The 20,284-nt window shown below is 33.5% G+C and overlaps 1 protein-coding gene across 4 annotated transcripts in view; it reads left to right on the top strand.

Annotated features, from left to right (window-relative positions):
- The window catches only part of LOC143240180 (organic solute transporter subunit alpha-like), a 68,309-nt gene extending 49,680 nt beyond the window's left edge, over positions 1–18,629 (top strand). The window contains exons 7-8 of one of the 4 annotated variants that reach the window (XM_076482231.1): positions 7,336–7,592; positions 17,770–18,629. In XM_076482231.1, the coding sequence (XP_076338346.1) occupies positions 7,336–7,592; positions 17,770–17,890 (378 nt within the window). In that variant the 3' untranslated portion in view covers positions 17,891–18,629. Of the gene's footprint in view, positions 1–7,335; positions 7,593–13,388; positions 15,614–17,769 lie in introns of those variants that run through there. The other 3 variants (XM_076482230.1, XM_076482233.1, XM_076482234.1) reach the window with 3 other exon arrangements.
- Positions 18,630–20,284: the final 1,655 nt, after the last annotated feature.

Raw genomic sequence — 20,284 nt, 5'->3', positions numbered from 1 at the left:
CTTTGGCTGTCTTGCTTCCTCACTTATTAGTCACAGTTTTAACTCATTGTTTTCTTTGTCCAAACCCTTTATTGGACTTTGGCTGTCTTGCTTCCTCACTTATTAGTCACAGTTTTAACTCATTGTTTTCTTTGTCCAAACCCTTTATTGGACTTTGGCTGTCTTGCTTCCTCACTTATTAGTCACAGTTTTAACTCATTGTTTTCTTTGTCCAAACCCTTTATTGGACTTTGGCTGTCTTGCTTCCTCACTTATTAGTCACAGTTTTTTAACTCATTGTTTTCTTTGTCCAAACCCTTTATTGGACTTTGGCTGTCTTGCTTCCTCACTTATTAGTCACAGTTTTTTAACTCATTGTTTTCTTTGTCCAAACCCTTTATTGGACTTTGGCTGTCTTGCTTCCTCACTTATTAGTCACAGTTTTAACTCATTGTTTTCTTTGTCCAAACCCTTTATTGGACTTTGGCTGTCTTGCTTCCTCACTTATTAGTCACAGTTTTAACTCATTGTTTTCTTTGTCCAAACCCTTTATTGGACTTTGGCTGTCTTGCTTCCTCACTTATTAGTCACAGTTTTAACTCATTGTTTTCTTTGTCCAAACCCTTTATTGGACTTTGGCTGTCTTGCTTCCTCACTTATTAGTCACAGTTTTTAACTCATTGTTTTCTTTGTCCAAACCCTTTATTGGACTTTGGCTGTCTTGCTTCCTCACTTATTAGTCACAGTTTTTAACTCATTGTTTTCTTTGTCCAAACCCTTTATTGGACTTTGGCTGTCTTGCTTCCTCACTTATTAGTCACAGTTTTTAACTCATTGTTTTCTTTGTCCAAACCCTTTATTGGACTTTGGCTGTCTTGCTTCCTCACTTATTAGTCACAGTTTTAACTCATTGTTTTCTTTGTCCAAACCCTTTATTGGACTTTGGCTGTCTTGCTTCCTCACTTATTAGTCACAGTTTTAACTCATTGTTTTCTTTGTCCAAACCCTTTATTGGACTTTGGCTGTCTTGCTTCCTCACTTATTAGTCACAGTTTTAACTCATTGTTTTCTTTGTCCAAACCCTTTATTGGACTTTGGCTGTCTTGCTTCCTCACTTATTAGTCACAGTTTTAACTCATTGTTTTCTTTGTCCAAACCCTTTATTGGACTTTGGCTGTCTTGCTTCCTCACTTATTAGTCACAGTTTTAACTCATTGTTTTCTTTGTCCAAACCCTTTATTGGACTTTGGCTGTCTTGCTTCCTCACTTATTAGTCACAGTTTTAACTCATTGTTTTCTTTGTCCAAACCCTTTATTGGACTTTGGCTGTCTTGCTTCCTCACTTATTAGTCACAGTTTTAACTCATTGTTTTCTTTGTCCAAACCCTTTATTGGACTTTGGCTGTCTTGCTTCCTCACTTATTAGTCACAGTTTTAACTCATTGTTTTCTTTGTCCAAACCCTTTATTGGACTTTGGCTGTCTTGCTTCCTCACTTATTAGTCACAGTTTTAACTCATTGTTTTCTTTGTCCAAACCCTTTATTGGACTTTGGCTGTCTTGCTTCCTCACTTATTAGTCACAGTTTTAACTCATTGTTTTCTTTGTCCAAACCCTTTATTGGACTTTGGCTGTCTTGCTTCCTCACTTATTAGTCACAGTTTTAACTCATTGTTTTCTTTGTCCAAACCCTTTATTGGACTTTGGCTGTCTTGCTTCCTCACTTATTAGTCACAGTTTTTAACTCATTGTTTTCTTTGTCCAAACCCTTTATTGGACTTTGGCTGTCTTGCTTCCTCACTTATTAGTCACAGTTTTAACTCATTGTTTTCTTTGTCCAAACCCTTTATTGGACTTTGGCTGTCTTGCTTCCTCACTTATTAGTCACAGTTTTAACTCATTGTTTTCTTTGTCCAAACCCTTTATTGGACTTTGGCTGTCTTGCTTCCTCACTTATTAGTCACAGTTTTAACTCATTGTTTTCTTTGTCCAAACCCTTTATTGGACTTTGGCTGTCTTGCTTCCTCACTTATTAGTCACAGTTTTAACTCATTGTTTTCTTTGTCCAAACCCTTTATTGGACTTTGGCTGTCTTGCTTCCTCACTTATTAGTCACAGTTTTTAACTCATTGTTTTCTTTGTCCAAACCCTTTATTGGACTTTGGCTGTCTTGCTTCCTCACTTATTAGTCACAGTTTTAACTCATTGTTTTCTTTTATCTGGGACTCATGCACCACTGTGTTGTCTGTGTGACATTCAGGTAACAACATGCCACATTTTACTGTCTTGCTATTGTTATGACTCTCAATGGTGGCACCATGTTTTGTCCAGAGTTTATCCATAATGTTAGACAGTGTCATTGGCAATGTTGACACTGTCCACCTTACAAATGTTTTTAGTTTTTTAAGGCCATTAATCTTTTTAGTGCTATTTAAGTTTTTAATTTATAAATTACACCTATTGTAATGTGATTCCTTTATAAGAATTAAAGTCCAACTAGTTAATTTGAAATCAGAAAATAGCCATAACATCAAATAACTCAAAACCAGGACTGGAAAGAGCAACTTCAGGTGTCTGATGAACTTACCAGTTAGTCATCCTGGCAAGTTATGATAATTACAATTATTCTACAGAAAATCCTTTACAACATGTATTACTGTAGTTTTTCTCTTACTGCTGTAAACTAGATGTAAATAATTGGATTTAACACTATTTATGTTTTTAATTCAAAAATTTATCATTGTTTGGTTTTACCTTGATTCCTTTTACAAATTTTAATAATTTTACTTTAATTTTAACTTTTTACCAGATGTTTGGTGCAGATAGCCGAGTTGCTTTGGGCCATAAAATGCCAAACCAACCAATGCTTAAATCAACTTATTTGGAGTCAAACTTTTAAGGGATCATGTGGCTACCTAGCAGTTGCATTTTACAGGTCTGCCAGCATTCTGGAGGACCATTGGCTTACTAATTTCAACCCCTGTTAAGAATCATTTACCATTCCAATTACATTTGTCTAGTGTAGTTATTACTATTTAAGAAACTTAATGTTATATTAATGTAACTAATACTGATTCAAATAAATATTGAATTATTTAAATAACAAAGCAAGCAGTAAGCATATGGTTTTTGTAAAGATAGCAGTTAAAACAGAAGCCTTTTAAGTATACGTGTATAAAAAGTGTAGTTGACATTCAACAATATCTTTACATAATATTCTTGAAATTATATTCATTATGAGTGTATCTGTGACACAGCAGTATGTCTGTATACTTATACTACTAAAAATCAGGTTTTGATACTTGTGGTAGGCAGAGCACAAATTGCCCATTGTATAGCCTTGTGCTTTATAACAAATAATAATAGTAGTTTACTACTATTACTGATTACTGTAGGTTTACAGCATCAGTTGTATGTGATTACTGTAAGTTTACAGCATCAGTTGTATGTGATTACTGTAGGTTTCGTCTTCTGCATTATTACTACAGTTTCTCTTAGATCTGTTGTATTTTCAGTGATGTCGAGAAAACCCACTTGTAGAGAATTGTATATGCAAAAACGGCTCGTTTGGGTTGAGAAAATATTTTGACTGATGTTCCTCGTCAACCACATTATGGTTGTGGCATTAGTCACGTATCAGGGGGACACCTTCTACAAAATGCACATAATCCTACATATGCAGAAAGGTAGTGTTGCGTGCAGTTTAATATTTTTTTTCTGTTGGCTCTGAGGTGCAGGTGATCAAGGTGAGAATTTAAACCTTATGGCATCTTCCTCTGCTCAGACAGCTCAGTTGTGAGCCTCATACCTTGTTCTACTCCTTCACCATTTTTGTAACTAGTGTGCCAAGTTTGTTTTTTTTAATATTTATCCTGTTATTTACAGAACTTCACCTTCTTTATTGTGGAAAAATCATTTGTCTGGTACCTTTGACAGACATTGCTGTGCATGCTAGGAGAGTTACTGATCATTTTAGTCTGGTACCTTTGACAGACATTGCTGTGCATGCTAGGAGAGTTACTGATCATTTTAGTCTGGTACCTTTGACAGACATTGCTGTGCATGCTAGGAGAGTTACTGACAGACATTGCTGTGCATGCTAGGAGAGTTACTGATCATTTTAGAGAGGGTGCTGCCATGATTTTGCCTCCTTTTCTGGACTCTCATAGAATAGATCCTCTTCTGGAAGTCTACACATTTCACCTTAATCAGTCTCAGTTTTCCAGAATTCTTCTGTCACGTACAACAGTTTTGCACTTTTGTATCATTTTTGCAGCTGTCGTCTGATGCTTATCACAGAACTCCTGCTCAAATTTTGAATGATTGTAGTCATTTATTGAGTTTTACTTTGGTCAGATTATTGGTTTCTACCCTCTTCTTGGTACCTTGGTTTGTTTGTTCTTGAGATCTTTTGGAGAGAGATGCCTTGCTGGAGGTGGTTTGCCTTCTTTCATTGGCTCTTGAAGATCTGAGAAGCACCTTTTTTTGAATGGTGTATTTTTTCTGGTATTCCTTGTTTCAATCTTGAGTGAATGTGGATTGTCTCTACGTTTTTGTTTTTACCAAAGCTTCTTCATAACAATTTCCTACATTTCCCATTTGAGTTTCTGGACCTTCAGCTTCAGCACCATAATCGACTGGAGTATAAGGGCCTCTTCTTAAGTGGAGTGCAGACTACAGTGTTGGTAACTACCTTACAGAGCCAGCCTGTAGGGTCAGCCTGGCATGACCAGGTGGTTATGGTGCTTAACTCTCTATTTGTGGTTTGTGGGCTCAAATTCTCATCCCAACAAACACGCTCACCCTTTCAGCCATGGGGACATTGTAATGTGACAGTCAGTTGCATTATTCATTGGTAAAAAAGTATCCTAGGAGTCAGCAGTGGGTGATGATGGCTAGCTGCTTTCCCTCTAGTCTGTCACTGTTAAATTAGGGACAGCTAGCACAAATAACCCTCATGTAGTCTTGTAAAAAATTCAAACCAAACCAATCCTATGAAATCTCAGCTCAAAGGGGTTCTTGTCAGTAGGAGAAACCTTCAACATAGATCAGTGGTTCATTCATTTCACTTCTTTATTGTCTCTCATACCAGTTGGCTTTCCACTCTCAAGGATCCTCTTATTTCCAGCTGTTGAGCTCAAACTGTCCAGAATCATTAGCACAAAAGGCCCTAGAACATGTTGACTATTATCTTGAGGATTCGTATGCACAACTGTTTGTTGTATTAAAAAAATGAGTGTGTAACAACCTGCCATTAACCTTTTTTATCTCATTTATTTCCTCCAGCCAACCCAATTTACAAGAGAGTTGTTTTTTCCCTTCAGTTGCTCTTTTCACCTAGCTCATGGATGATAACATTTGATGTTGCCAATGTCTACCTTCATATTCTGATTGTGGAGTCTTCACAATCTTATCTCTATTTCATGTACAACAACCAGGTTTTTTTGGTTTTGTGCTCTTTCATTCAGCCTTGCATCTTCCCTGTACATTAATTTTGCTTAATAATCAGACTCTTTTCACAACATTTTCGCTCATTCGACATTCACATTCATCATTACATGGCAGACTGGTTTCTGCTCACCGCTTGGCATAATTTCACATTCAAACTTATCAGAAGCTGTGAGAACTGGGTTTCTTAGGAGAAGTGTATTCTTACTCCTGTACAATACCTTGTTCATTTAGGGATGTTTTTCAGTTCCAGACTAAGTCTGATCCAATCTTCTCCTTTATACCCTTAGGTCAAATAAAGGTTAAGTCTTCAAGTACATTTGTATCTCCACCAGTGCATGCATTTCTAATTCTTTTGATGGTGTGGGCGTCCTTGAAATCACTCATTTCTTTAGTTAGTGTTCACATGCTGACCATTCAATGTCATTACAAGACCAGTGGAGCATATACACAGATGTGATGAATTTTTCAGAGATTTTGTTAGTGTTCATTTTGCAAGATCTTGGCTGATGGTTGGATAACAACAACACATCAGGTTGTGTCCCTCTATCACCTCCATGTCAAGAGATATGTCTTTTCACAAATGCTTCTCTCTTGGGTTACGAGCTTGCATCAAGAATATGGAATTCAAAGGCCTTTGGGAAGAAGAGGAGACTTCTCTTTACATCAGTCTGTTTAGAACTTTTAGCAATTCAATGAGTTATGTCTCAGATCAGTGCTTTTACCACACACTGGAATGCTCAGCTCCTGTCCTTCTGGTGTCCTGTACCACATCTTCTGACTTCGACTTAGATGGTCTCATCTAGGATTAGCATAGTCTTCATCTTTACATGCTTCCTCTGACTTATATGTTACTCAAGATTTTGCATAGATTCACTCATCCTGTTGAGCTCTGTTAGCACCACACTGGCTGGGATAGCCTTGTTTTCAACTTCTTTGGTCATCACTCTCTTACATCAGTCTTGGTTAGACATTTTTCAGCCACCTTCATGCTTGGCTTTTATTAGGTCCATCATGTGGCATCATTAACATATTCCATTCAGCATTTTCTTCAGAAGTTTATTAGTGGAAATGGTTCACATATCATCTACAGCCTCTCATATATGGGTTTAATCATTCTTGTCTCACTGTACCATGTCTTTCAGTTCCTGACAGAGTTTATCAACAAAGGTTTAATGCCTTCATGTATTGCTCTGTATAAGGCTGCTTTATCAAATATCATTGATTTTTCTAAGAGAAAAAAGTTTCTGAATCCCCAGTTTGATCATTACTACTGAAAACATTTCGAGTTATTCATCTTCATAGGCCTTTTAAGGCTCCTAATTTGAATATCACAGTGGTTCTTTGTGCCTTATCTTGTCCATTTTTTGAACTTTTTGGGTCACCATATTTATTTTATTTTCTTCTCTTATCAGCTAATGGGCATCAACATTTAGATGGCTTTGAACTTCATGTTCACATAACTCTTTTCCATTCCACTCATATTCTGTTGTATCTGGATAGGTCATTTCTACTCAAAACTTAAACAGCTAGGAAAGGAGGTGAGCCTTTCTCTCTATTCATCTTCCATCTATTTCACATTTATGTGACTGCTTGGATGTTGTTTGTCTTTTTGTGCCTGGTTTGGGCTCTCCAATTTTATGTGGCAAGTACTGAGCAGTTTGGGGTTCATGTCTATGATTATTCATGCATTTAATTTTAGTATGTAGCATGAATTATGTAATTAGAAAAATATGCAAAACATAGTACTAGCCACTGACCAGTCCACTATCTCATGTATGCTTCAATTAAGAAAGCTAAGAGGCTATTTCATTATGATAAGGATTATGGTGTATAATAAATATATAGTTAGATTAAAATAGTGAGTGTTGAAATTTCTTCTCAGATTATTTTATCTCCTTTCACACAGTTATCTCCTTGCAATGCAGCTCCATATATCTCAGCCATCAGTGCTGTGTCCATGATGTTTGGTGTATATAGTCTGGTGATATTTAGTAGAATAGCTGCAGCCTCGATAAAGGATTTTCAAATCACTCACAAGTTTGTTCCCCTGCAGGCCAATTTTCTTTTCATTCGTCTGCAAGTAATAATTTTTAGCATCGTTGGACGGTTAGAAGCATTTCCATGCATTTATCCAGTTTCGTCCACAATTACTGGACACTGTAGGTATTTATTTGATATTCTATTTGTACATTAAACTTTACTTTTTTAATGTAAACACTTTTTTATATTCATTTACGAGATACTTGTGGGTAATGATATCATGTGAAAATGTTTCAATAGGAATGACTGCTCATTCCTTGAGCATGAAATATAAAAATGAAATATCAAATAATTATAAAAATATCATCAAAGAAACTTGTAGATTATGTATTTAAACATCATGTATCAATTATGTAACATTAAGGTAACATAAAAAAGAAATAATTTTGTAGTTGGGCATAAGCAACAAATAATGTCAAGAACAAATGTATCAAGTTAAGTAAAATTAGTTTGAAATAATGAAACTTATTTTACAATATGTTTAATGAATGTTTTTCCTACAATCTAGTAGTATAACTCAGTCTATTCTGCTAAACAGGTAGTACAATGAATCTCTCCTTCAGAATAATCTATAAGTATAATAACTCACTTTCTCTTCTTCAGCAGCTAGTAGAATGAATCTGTCTTTCTGGATGATCTATAAGTATAATAACTCACTTTCTCTTCTTCAGCAGCTAGTAGAATGAATCTGTCTTTCTGGATTATCTATAAGTATAATAACTCACTTTCTCTTCTTCAGCAGCTAGTAGAATGAATCTGTCTTTCTGGATGATCTATAAGTATAATAACTCACTTTCTCTTCTTCAGCAGCTAGTGGAATGAATCTGTCTTTCTGGATGATCTATAAGTATAATAACTCACTTTCTCTTCTTCAGCAGCTAGTAGAATGAACCTGTTTTTCTGGATGATCTATAAGTATAATAACTCACTTTCTCTTCTTCAGCAGCTAGTAGAATGAATCTGTCTTTCTGGATGATCTATAAGTATAATAACTCACTTTCTCTTCTTCAGCAGCTAGTAGAATGAATCTGTCTTTCTGGATGATCTATAAGTATAATAACTCACTTTCTCTTCTTCAGCAGCTAGTAGAATGAATCTGTCTTTCTGGATGATCTATAAGTATAATAACTCACTTTTTCTTCTTCAGCAGCTAGTAGAATGAATCTGTCTTTCTGGGTGATCTATAAGTATAATAACTCACTTTCTCTTCTTCAGCAGCTAGTAGAATGAATCTGTCTTTCTGGATGATCTATATGTATAATAACTCACTTTCTCTTCTTTAGCAGCTAGTAGAATGAATCTGTCTTTCTGGATGATCTATAAGTATAATAACTCACTTTCTCTTCTTTAGCAGCTAGTAGAATGAATCTGTCTTTCTGGATGATCTATAAGTATAATAACTCACTTTCTCTTCTTCAGCAGCTAGTAGAATGAATCTGTCTTTCTGGATGATCTATAAGTATAATAACTCACTTTCTCTTCTTCAGCAGCTAGTAGAATGAATCTGTCTTTCTGGGTGATCTATAAGTATAATAACTCACTTTCTCTTCTTCAGCAGCTAGTAGAATGAATCTGTCTTTCTGGGTGATCTATAAGTTTAATAACTCACTTTCTCTTCTTCAGCAGCTAGTAGAATGAATCTGTCTTTCTCGATGATCTATAAGTATAATAACTCATTTTCTCTTCTTCAGCAGCTAGTAGAATGAATCTGTCTTTCTCGATGATCTCTAAGTTTAAGGATTGTTTCCTTTTCCTTTCCAATTTCTATTTTCTCTTTTTTCCTAACCCACAATTGATATAGAATTTGTGAAATTTAAAATTATTCTTATAGTTTTTGAGCACTTATTTTAATAATATTTGTCTTTGTTTGTTTATTCCAAGTAGTGGTTTAGAATTTTAAAGATGGCTTACCTACATTCTGTAGGTCTCTTGCCTGACCAATTTGTTAACATACACATAATTCCAATGTTAAGGATGGAGAACCAATTACATGAGGGCTCCAGTGTTAGTAGGAGTAATGTTACTATTTCTGCCTCATGTTTAACATTCACCAACCCTGAATATATGTAAATTGTCATTCTGATAAAAAAAAAAAAATAAATAATCCAGTATTATTTTTTTTGTCATCAAAGAAAGGTATATTTCATTTTAAGGTGCCATAATATATTTACTTTCCTTCCTAATTTGAAGTTTAATAATACTAGAATATCAAGCTTTATACTTTTGCTAAATTTATATTTGCAACTGATCCATGGACAAACTAAATCTTTAATATGGATATTTCACTTAAATTACATCATCAGCATTAATATTTCCAATATAAATTTGTCCATGATATCTAGACTACAAAACACATTAGCATTGAGCAAGTTTTCAAATTTAATTTGAAGTTTTGGAAAACAGATATAACTATATCAATATAATGGAATATGCAACATACATATATTACTATATATATACACTTAATTATAAATATAAGCACTATATCTTTAAAATATAAATAAATGTCAAATAAAAACACCAAGAACCAGAAATTATTTCATTTATGAAAATAGAGAAGTTTGCTTTCATAAAGAATTCATAATCTGTGGTTCTGGAGTTAAGGTTTTCGGAAGTATCATGTGGTTGTTATTTGTATTTATATACAATCCATAAGCACATAGGAGTGGGGAAAGTGACTTTGATTTTAAACATATTTTTAATTCTAAATGTTGATGTAAATACTAAATGTAACTTAATTTATGACATGTTTTAAGTAGTTTTTGAATATGATGTTTGAGTTTAAACTCTTGTTTTCCAGTGAAAGGAAATTAGAATTAGTGGTTACTTTGAGACTAGGTGTGACGCTTTGGTTGGTAGTATTTTATTTGTTAAAACTTTTTGCGTAATAGTGTAAGAAATTAATTGGCTAACCACTATTTTGTAATGTGTTATGAATTTTTGAAATTTCTAAGTGAAGACAGAGGTGGTAAGAACAGATATTATATACTCTGATTAGAATGTTTACAACAAAGTTATGTTTGAAGGAGTCTGGTATGAAATTGTCAAAGTAGGGATATAAACTAGCAATCATTTTCTTACAGTAAATATAAATGTCAGAGATTGTTCATTTTGTGTAATGGCACTTTAGTCTTAGGTGTAATTCATCTTACTCGTGAATTGTAAAACAGGATAAATACATTGTTTTATTAAATATTTGCAATATAAACCTATTTTATTTTCTGTTTGTGTTTTAAGAATTAATTTGTTTACTTGAACTTATATCTACAAGCTGATTTAAACTGATGGATCTAGGTTGATTATAATATAAATCAAGCTAGATACATTTTATTATTAATGTTACCTTCATCATTAGTTCCAATAAATGAAGTTCTTTTTCTAAGTTTTGCATGATTAAAGATAAGCTTTGTTACTTTAGTGAAAACAAAGTATTGATAAAAAATAATATAAATGATTCTTAAATATTAGGCTTAATAGTAGCAGTATTAACAATAGGCTACTTCAGTAGTGAATATTTTTTTTAGGCTGTAAGTATAAATACTATGATTAAGACTGGTGGAGAGTTTTCAGTTTTAACACTTTGTTAGGTGTAATGGGTTCATTTATTTGGGAACTCTGGACTGGCAAGTACTTTAAGGCAGATGTGAAATTTTTATTTAGAGTTTGTAGGTTGGAGGCTATCCTAATTAAAGATATTTAATTATAATTAAATATAAAGATATATGTGTAGACTGTGGGAAATGGTAGTAGGATTTCAGGAGGAGCTTACACTTTCATATACGAGGGATACACCAGTATCAGTTAACAATGACTTTCAGGAACTACAGGAGGAGCTTACACTTTCATATACAAGGGATACACCAGTATCAGTTAACAATGACTTTCAGGAACTACAGGAGGAGCTTACACTTTCATATACAAGGGATACACCAGTATCAGTTAACAATGACTTTCAGGAACTACAGGAGGAGCTTACACTTTCATATACGAGGGATACACCAGTATCAGTTAACAATGACTTTCAGGAACTACAGGAGGAGCTTACACTTTCATATACAAGGGATACACCAGTATCAGTTAACAATGACTTTCAGGAACTACAGGAGGAGCTTACACTTTCATATACAAGGGATACACCAGTATCAGTTAACAATGACTTTCAGGAACTACAGGAGGAGCTTACACTTTCATATACAAGGGATACACCAGTATCAGTTAACAATGACTTTCAGGAACTATTAGAGATAAAACTAGTGTATTTAGTTATAGTAGCACCATTATGTTGAGTAACAACTTTCAGTCCTTGGCAGACTAGTAACTGTTGGAGGGAAGGAAAATAAAAGGGTTGGAGAAGAATGTGGATGATAAGGTTACAGTGACAGGTGATTCCTTGACAAGGCATGTAGTTCGAATAGTCTCTGGTATTGCCAGGGAGAAAACAATCAGATTATGCTACTCAGGGGTACAGGTGGAGAATATAATTGACAGAGTGGGAGATGTAATAAAGGGGATTATCAGAAGTGTAGTTTCTCTGATGCATGTAGGGGCTAATGGTTTACAGAAAGGTAGGTCATAGGAGCTAATTATTGAGTACAAGAGATTGATAAAGGTAGTAAAATTAAAAGGCCACAATTTAATTTTGTCGGGGATACTGTCCAGAATTAACTTGTGGAGATAAAGTTTGAAATAGGTCACTGAGGCTAAAATTCTAGTATGTAAGGATGAACAGATTAGCTGGTTGAACTTGTGGGATCCATTTCAACCTTCAGCTTATCATAACACAAAATTTCATCATAACACTCAACTCAATTTTGTGTTTCTCTAGAGACTTTGCTGGGCTGCACGCTACCAGCATAATATACTAATCTGGACCCTACCTCTTAGTGTATCAAAACACTACTTTATAGCCTTTCCAGGTTGAATGGGTCATGCATGGTTTAGTGTCCTGTACTTTGAAATCTGACAGTGATGATTTGTGTCTCTTTCTCACAAAATTGTACTCTACACATAGGAGTCATGGGTATACCAGTGATAGCAAGATCCAACTAGTTTGTTTGTTTGTAACAATCAACATTTTGTAATTGTGAGTTGTGGTTATACACTGTTATTAGGAGTTTGTCAAAAGGGACAGTTGAGAGTGTTGCAACCTCCATTTCTGATGGGTTGTCAATCATGGGTACCTTTTGACCTAATAAAGAAAATGAATTTTTTATTACCTTCATCAAAAATCCTAATTATTCTGTTCTCATATATCAATAAAAAAATATACAAATGCAGCTAAATTTGTTTATTTTCTTGTTTAATGAACAATTTACAAAACTGTAAGTATATGTTATTGTTAATGTCTATCATATAATAATGTGGGTTTTTGTTACTGAGGGTAAAACCTATAGTGTAAATGTATTACAGTTGTATTTTTGAGTATGTAACTGTTTCAATACTGATTATGAAATAAATTATATAAAATGTTACTGAAGTTGACAATACAGCAAAAAATTAATTCTGAACCTTTTAAGCTTTATATACAGCAGACAAAACTCAGCTGGGTCTAAATACTTGGAAGGATGTAATTAAAATACAAAATTCTGACAAAATATTCAAATACAAGATAACTGCTGTAGAAAAATATAAAAATACTAAGTTATGGTTTATGTGGAACTAATAGAATGCAACTACCTGTTGAAAGAAAAGAAGATGTGTTGACTTCTCTGCTGAGGCCTTCTTCAGAAACATGCTGTTTTTAAAATAATTCCTAAAGCTTCTTCAAAATGTTTTTTCATTATAAAGAACAGACCATATTCTTATCTACCATACAACAATGTATTTAGTTATAAAAACAAGTGTGACAAATACAGTTTGTATAAAATGCTTATTTAAAATTGTTTATTTCAGTTAAAATGAATCTCAGTATTCTATTAGATAAGGAATCACACCTTGGGGGAAAATATCCACACCACAAATTGAAATTTAATTTTGTTATCTTCAAGAACCTAGAGGAGGCTTAGATTGGACATGGAGTTAGAAAATCACAGCACTGGTTTTGTAATAACCTAGAGGAGGCTTAGATTGGACATGGAGTTAGAAAATCACAGCACTGGTTTTGTAATAACCTAGAGGAGGCTTAGATTGGACATGGAGTTAGAAAATCACAGCACTGGTTTTGTAATAACCTAGAGGAGACTTAGATTGGACATGGAGTTAGAAAATCACAGCACTGGTTTTGTAATAACCTAGAGGAGGCTTAGATTGGACATGGAGTTAGAAAATCACAGCACTGGTTTTGTAATAACCTAGAGGAGGCTTAGATTGGACATGGAGTTAGAAAATCACATCACTGGTTTTGTAATAACCTAGAGGAGGCTTAGATTGGACATGGAGTTAGAAAATCACAGCACTGGTTTTGTAATGATGAGTTTAACCCAGGGTTCTTTATTGTCATTAGTGTTGTTTTAACCCAGGGTTCTTTATTGTCATTAGTGTTGTTTTAACCCAGGGTTCTTTATTGTCATTAGTGTTGTTTTAACCCAGGGTTCTTTATTGTCATTAGTGTTGTTCAGTCATTTAACTATGAACCAGGGAGTGATGGTGACAAGGAAACAGCTTGTGAGTCCTGTGAGCTGTACTTGGCCCATAGTATTTCTAAAGCATTTCCAACTGGGTGCATTAACCCATTTCTGTTCTGCAAAGAAATCATGTATTTGAAGTTTGAGTGTTACAACTGAATCAACCATTCAAATTGGTTATAGTTTGTCATTTAAAAACAAAGGTTAACTCATAGAATCATAATAAGCTTACTTTCATGTTGTTCAAGTTTCATTACCCTTTTGTTACAAGATTTTTCTGTGTTATTGCTTGCTTTATAACTGCTGCTCGTCTTGTTACTGATGGTAATTCACTTTAACATTATAACTTTTGTTCAGTCTTGGTTTTGCAGCATCTAATTGAACATGTAGAGAGTACACTTTCCTTGAAATGGAACAGTAGGAATATTGTAGATATATACTTCTGCTTCAGCATTAAGAATGTCTTCAATTAAGAATTTTTTTCCTTAGATAAAGAGCCAAACTTTTAATCTTTCCATTTCAATTTTCTTCTTTGTTGTCTTTCAATAACTTTTTTAAACATTCTGAAAACTGGCAAAATTTGACCCATTTTGAAGTACAATCTTTCATACAGCTCTTGAACTTCCATCATTAATATGTCCCCCTCTATCATCAGTCGTCAAAATGTCCATTCAGACTGTAAATCAACTGCAGTCCAAGGGGCAGAAACTATACTGTAGTTCTCACATCATACGTAACTGCTTTGTGGTGCATAGTCTGGCTATTAAACTGATTCTTAAAAATCTTTCTTTACATGATAATTAATACAGATTGGTAGCAAAGTTTTTCTGCTCATCACTTGAATGTTTCGAGCATGTTCATTAATTACTTCTTCCTGATGTTGTTATGTGTCTCATTTCCTTGGTTATATAACTAGAAACTGAATCAGGTATCTCTTCCTTTGTAATTCTGATTTACTGAACCTTGCATATTGTCTCATTTCCTTGGTTATATAACTAGAAACTGAATCAGGTATCTCTTCCTTTGTAATTCTGATTTACTGAACCTTGCATATTGTCTCATTTCCTTGGTTATATAACTAGAAACTGAATCAGGTATCTCTTCCTTTGTAATTCTGATTTACTGAACCTTACATATTGTCTCATTTCCTTGGTTATATAACTAGAAACTGAATCAGGTATCTCTTCCTTTGTAATTCTGATTTACTGAACCTTGCATATTGTCTCATTTCCTTGGTTATATAACTAGAAACTGAATCAGTATCTCTTCCTTTGTAATTCTGATTTACTGAACCTTGCATATTGTCTCATTTCCTTGGTTATATAACTAGAAACTGAATCAGGTATCTCTTCCTTTGTAATTCTGATTTACTGAACCTTGCATATTGTCTCATTTCCTTGGTTATATAACTAGAAACTGAATCAGGTATCTCTTCCTTTGTAATTCTGATTTACTGAACCTTGCATATTGTCTCATTTCCTTGGTTATATAACTAGAAACTGAATCAGGTATCTCTTCCTTTGTAATTCTGATTTACTGAACCTTGCATATTGTCTCATTTCCTTGGTTATATAACTAGAAACTGAATCAGTATCTCTTCCTTTGTAATTCTGATTTACTGAACCTTGCATATTGTCTCATTTCCTTGGTTATATAACTAGAAACTGAATCAGGTATCTCTTCCTTGTAATTCTGATTTACTGAACCTTGCATATTGTCTCATTTCCTTGGTTATATAACTAGAAACTGAATCAGGTATCTCTTCCTTTGTAATTCTGATTTACTGAACCTTGCATATTGTCTCATTTCCTTGGTTATATAACTAGAAACTGAATCAGGTATCTCTTCCTTTGTAATTCTGATTTACTGAACCTTGCATATTGTCTCATTTCCTTGGTTATATAACTAGAAACTGAATCAGGTATCTCTTCTTTTGTAATTCTGATTTACTGAACCTTGCATATTGTCTCATTTCCTTGGTTATATAACTAGAAACTGAATCAGGTATCTCTTCCTTTGTAATTCTGATTTACTGAACCTTGCATATTGTCTCATTTCCTTGGTTATATAACTAGAAACTGAATCAGGTATCTCTTCCTTTGTAATTCTGATTTACTGAACCTTGCATATTGTCTCATTTCCTTGGTTATATAACTAGAAACTGAATCAGGTATCTCTTCCTTTGTAATTCTGATTTACTGAACCTTGCATATTGTCTCATTTCCTTGGTTATATAACTAGAAACTGAATCAGGTATCTCTTCCTTTGTAATTCTGATTTACTGAACCTTGCATATTGTCTCATTTCCTTGGTTATATAACTAGAAACTGAATCAGGTATCTCTTCCTTTGTAATTCTGATTTACTGAACCTTGCATATTGTCTCATTTCCTTGGTTATATAACTAGAAACTGAATCAGGTATCTCTTCCTTTGTAATTCTGATTTACTGAACCTTGCATATTGTCTTATTTCCTTGGTTATATAACTAGAAACTTGTAAACAGATGAGTTTATATATATCTTGTAAACAGATGAGTTTATATACATCTTGTAAACAGATGAGTTTATATATATCTTGTAAACAGATGAGTTTATTTATATCTTGTAAACAGATGAGTTTATATATATCTTGTAAACAGATGAGTTTATATATATCTTGTAAACAGATGAGTTTATTTATATCTTGTAAACAGATGAGTTTATATATATCTTGTAAACAGATGAGTTTATATATATATCTTGTAAACAGATGAGTTTATATATATCTTGTAAACAGATGAGTGTATATATATATATCTTGTAAACAGATGAGTGTATATATATATATCTTGTAAACAGATGAGTGTATATATATATCTTGTAAACAGATGAGTGTATATATATATCTTGTAAACAGATGAGTTTATATATATCTTGTAAACAGATGAGTTTATATACATCTTGTAAACAGATGAGTTTATATACATCTTGTAAACAGATGAGTTTATATACATCTTGTAAACAGATGAGTTTATATACATCTTGTAAACAGATGAGTTTATATACATCTTGTAAACAGATGAGTTTATATACATCTTGTAAACAGATGAGTTTATATACATCTTGTAAACAGATGAGTTTATATACATCTTGTAAACAGATGAGTTTATATATATCTTGTAAACAGATGAGTGTATATATATATATATCTTGTAAACAGATGAGTTTATATACATGTCTTGTAAACAGATGAGTTTATATACATGTCTTGTAAAGAACTTATTTAAAGTATTCTAGATGTTGTTTTAAAATACTCTCAGTTGTGTTTATAAATGTCAGACATGCTCAAAATCTTTAAATGAAACATGTTTGACGGTTTTTTAAAGCAGCGGGTTAATGTTCATCAGCAACCCCAGCACTCCCTTTGTATGCAACCCCAGCACTCCCTATGTGTGTAACCCCAGCACTCCCTTTGTATGCATTTGTCACTCAAATATCAATAAAAGTTGTTAAATGTGGCAAGTTTGCATTAAAAAATGTGAACATTTTGACTGTTTTGTGTATATAATACAATTTGCATACCTTCAGACACCCCATAGTATAGCTTGTCATCTCTGTAGTTGACCAGGATAATAACCTGGGCAGAATTCTGCAGGAGATATGTAATAAGAAACATTAAAAAGATTTTGTGTTGAAAGTAGTATATGAAGATATTGTACAACAGTTTATGTGCATCATTGATGTTTCTGTACTTACAGATATAAGTTCTGCAGTTATTATAGGAGAAGCTTTCATCTTAGCTGTCCTAGCACGTGGTATATTTCTTCATCCTCCTCCAGACTCATCAGCCTGTGGCAATTCATCTGTCTCACAGATTAGTGTGTCTGAACAAGTTTCAGTGAACTCAGGGCAGGAACAACTTAATACAGTTTAAATAAAGTGCAGATATTTTGTCTAGATATTACAATAATAATAACAATAATTGTACTTGAAGAACAGCTGCTTTACATCTGTAGGTCAGAAAAATTACTTTCAAAACACCTAAACATTTTCATATTTTACTTATTAATTATGAGAAATTCAAGTTTTCAACTGATTAGGTACTGTAGTCATAATGTGTGTTTGTGTACTATATAATCTGAGATGTATATTTATGTTAACATTCTAAAAACATGTTGTTCTTGTACTTTTTAAACATTTTTTTTTGTAATGTGAAGAAAGTCACTTTCAACTTTATCAAAACCCCAAATTATAGTTTTCTTTTAACCAACACCATTAACTGAATGTAGTTTTTGCATTAGTTACTATTATTTAATTTTAATTAAGATTTCATACTTATTTATAGATCAGTATATTAAAGGAAGTCACTGAGTTTATAAATAACTAAACTTTATTCTTCTGACATTTTTGCGTTCATTACAGCAACGTTTGTATTATTTAACATTTCCAATTCAATTGAGGGCAGGGAAGCATTGTATTTTTCTAGTCATTAAATATCATAGTACAAGTGTTTTTATGTTATAATTTTTTTCTGCATTCTTCTTCTGTAAAGAGTAAACAAGTAAAGAAATTGTTTTCATCCTTGTACCAAATATGATAAGTAAAGAAGTTGTTTTTATTCTTGTCCTTATTTTATAAAGAATAAATAAACGAAGTAATTTTTAACTCTTATCCACATCTCATAAAGAATAAGTAAATTAAGAGAATGTTTTCATTCTTAAATGCATCTTCATTCCATAAAAGAATAAATGAGTAAAGAATGTTTTAGAAACATTCACAGCTACTTCATTACACATTGCCATGAAGATGTTTATGCATACCATGTCTTAATTTAGCTCCTACCCTTGTATGTGTTAACATTTACTATGCCAGACTATGATATAGCTATCATTAGACCAGCCCTCCATCAGTAAGAAAGAGATACATCCTCCATGTACAGTAACTCTCCATGAGCATGCAGTGCATACATCCTCCATGTACAGTAACTCTCCATGAGCATGCAGTGCATACATCCTCCATGTACAGTAACTCTCCATGAGCATGCAGTGCATACATCCTCCATGTACAGTAACTCTCCATGAGCATGCAGTGCATACATCCTCCATGTACAGTAACTCTCCATGAGCATGCAGTGCATACATCCTCCATGTACAGTAACTCTCCATGAGCATGCAGTGCATACATCCTCCATGTACAGTAACTCTCCATGAGCATGCAGTGCATACATCCACCATGTACAGTAACTCTCCATGAGCATGCAGTGCATACTTTCATTAGAATTGCTTTTCCACAGGTGTGTTTTTTTCATAGGCATTACCAGAACTTTTGTCTATTATTGTAAACTTTCTTTAATATTCACATCATAGGCTTTTTTTTTTATTAGTAATCATGAATACATGATAGAGATATACCGAATTTTAATCTGGATTATTTTTCATTTGGTTTTGTATTAAACAAATGTGTAATTTGGGGACACATTTCCCATTGTTTAATCCAACACCAAAGTTTCATGTACTACTATTCACAGTTATCTTCAAATCAAAATACTATTGCTATATGAGGCTCATTTTATTTCTAACTTAAAAGAAAAAAATGAAACCACTGCAACATCTGTTTATGTCGATGAATTACGCATTTATATTCCCATGTTTCTGACATTACCAAAGGTTTTGACACACTTTAACAGGAACCATTTGATAATATAATAGTGACAAGAGGCACTGTGACAGTCAGTGATACTACCAACCTTATGCACCACATGGTTGACTTCTTTCTGACCTAGTATTCATGATTCCCAGTCTCCTCCTTCTATTACTTAAACTGGGCCTGCCATGTTTTCTAAAGTTTTTGTTTTAAATGTGTGTTTTTAGTTCAAGTTTTTCTTCGCAACAAGAATAAGGTAATGGTACTTTCATTTTTCACTGCTTGGATTCCATGGGTATATATGTGTATGTATGTTGCTTTCTCACATTCCAGATACTTTCCATGAATCTCAGGCTTCTTTATCAAGTCCCTAACACTTGAATCTTTTCTTTCTGTTTGACGATCTCCACTTCTTCCTTCACTTTGTTGTCTCTTTTCCCACATACTCATTTTTGTTTCTTCCTCAATTTCTTTTATGAATGTGTCATTTTTCTTAATAAACTTTATATCATGACGCTGTTAGATTCACTGAAGGAACTTGAAGAAATGTTTTCCATTTTGTCTCAGTTAACTTGATTTCTTTGTTTATGAGTTTTACGTCATCATGTTTCACTACTTTCTGACACTTGC

Source organism: Tachypleus tridentatus, chromosome 13 (genome assembly GCF_004210375.1).
Source record: "Tachypleus tridentatus isolate NWPU-2018 chromosome 13, ASM421037v1, whole genome shotgun sequence".
NCBI lineage: Eukaryota > Metazoa > Arthropoda > Merostomata > Xiphosura > Limulidae > Tachypleus > Tachypleus tridentatus.
The sequence above is the reverse complement of the archived record's forward strand: the minus strand, read 5'-3'. Positions and strand labels throughout refer to the sequence as shown.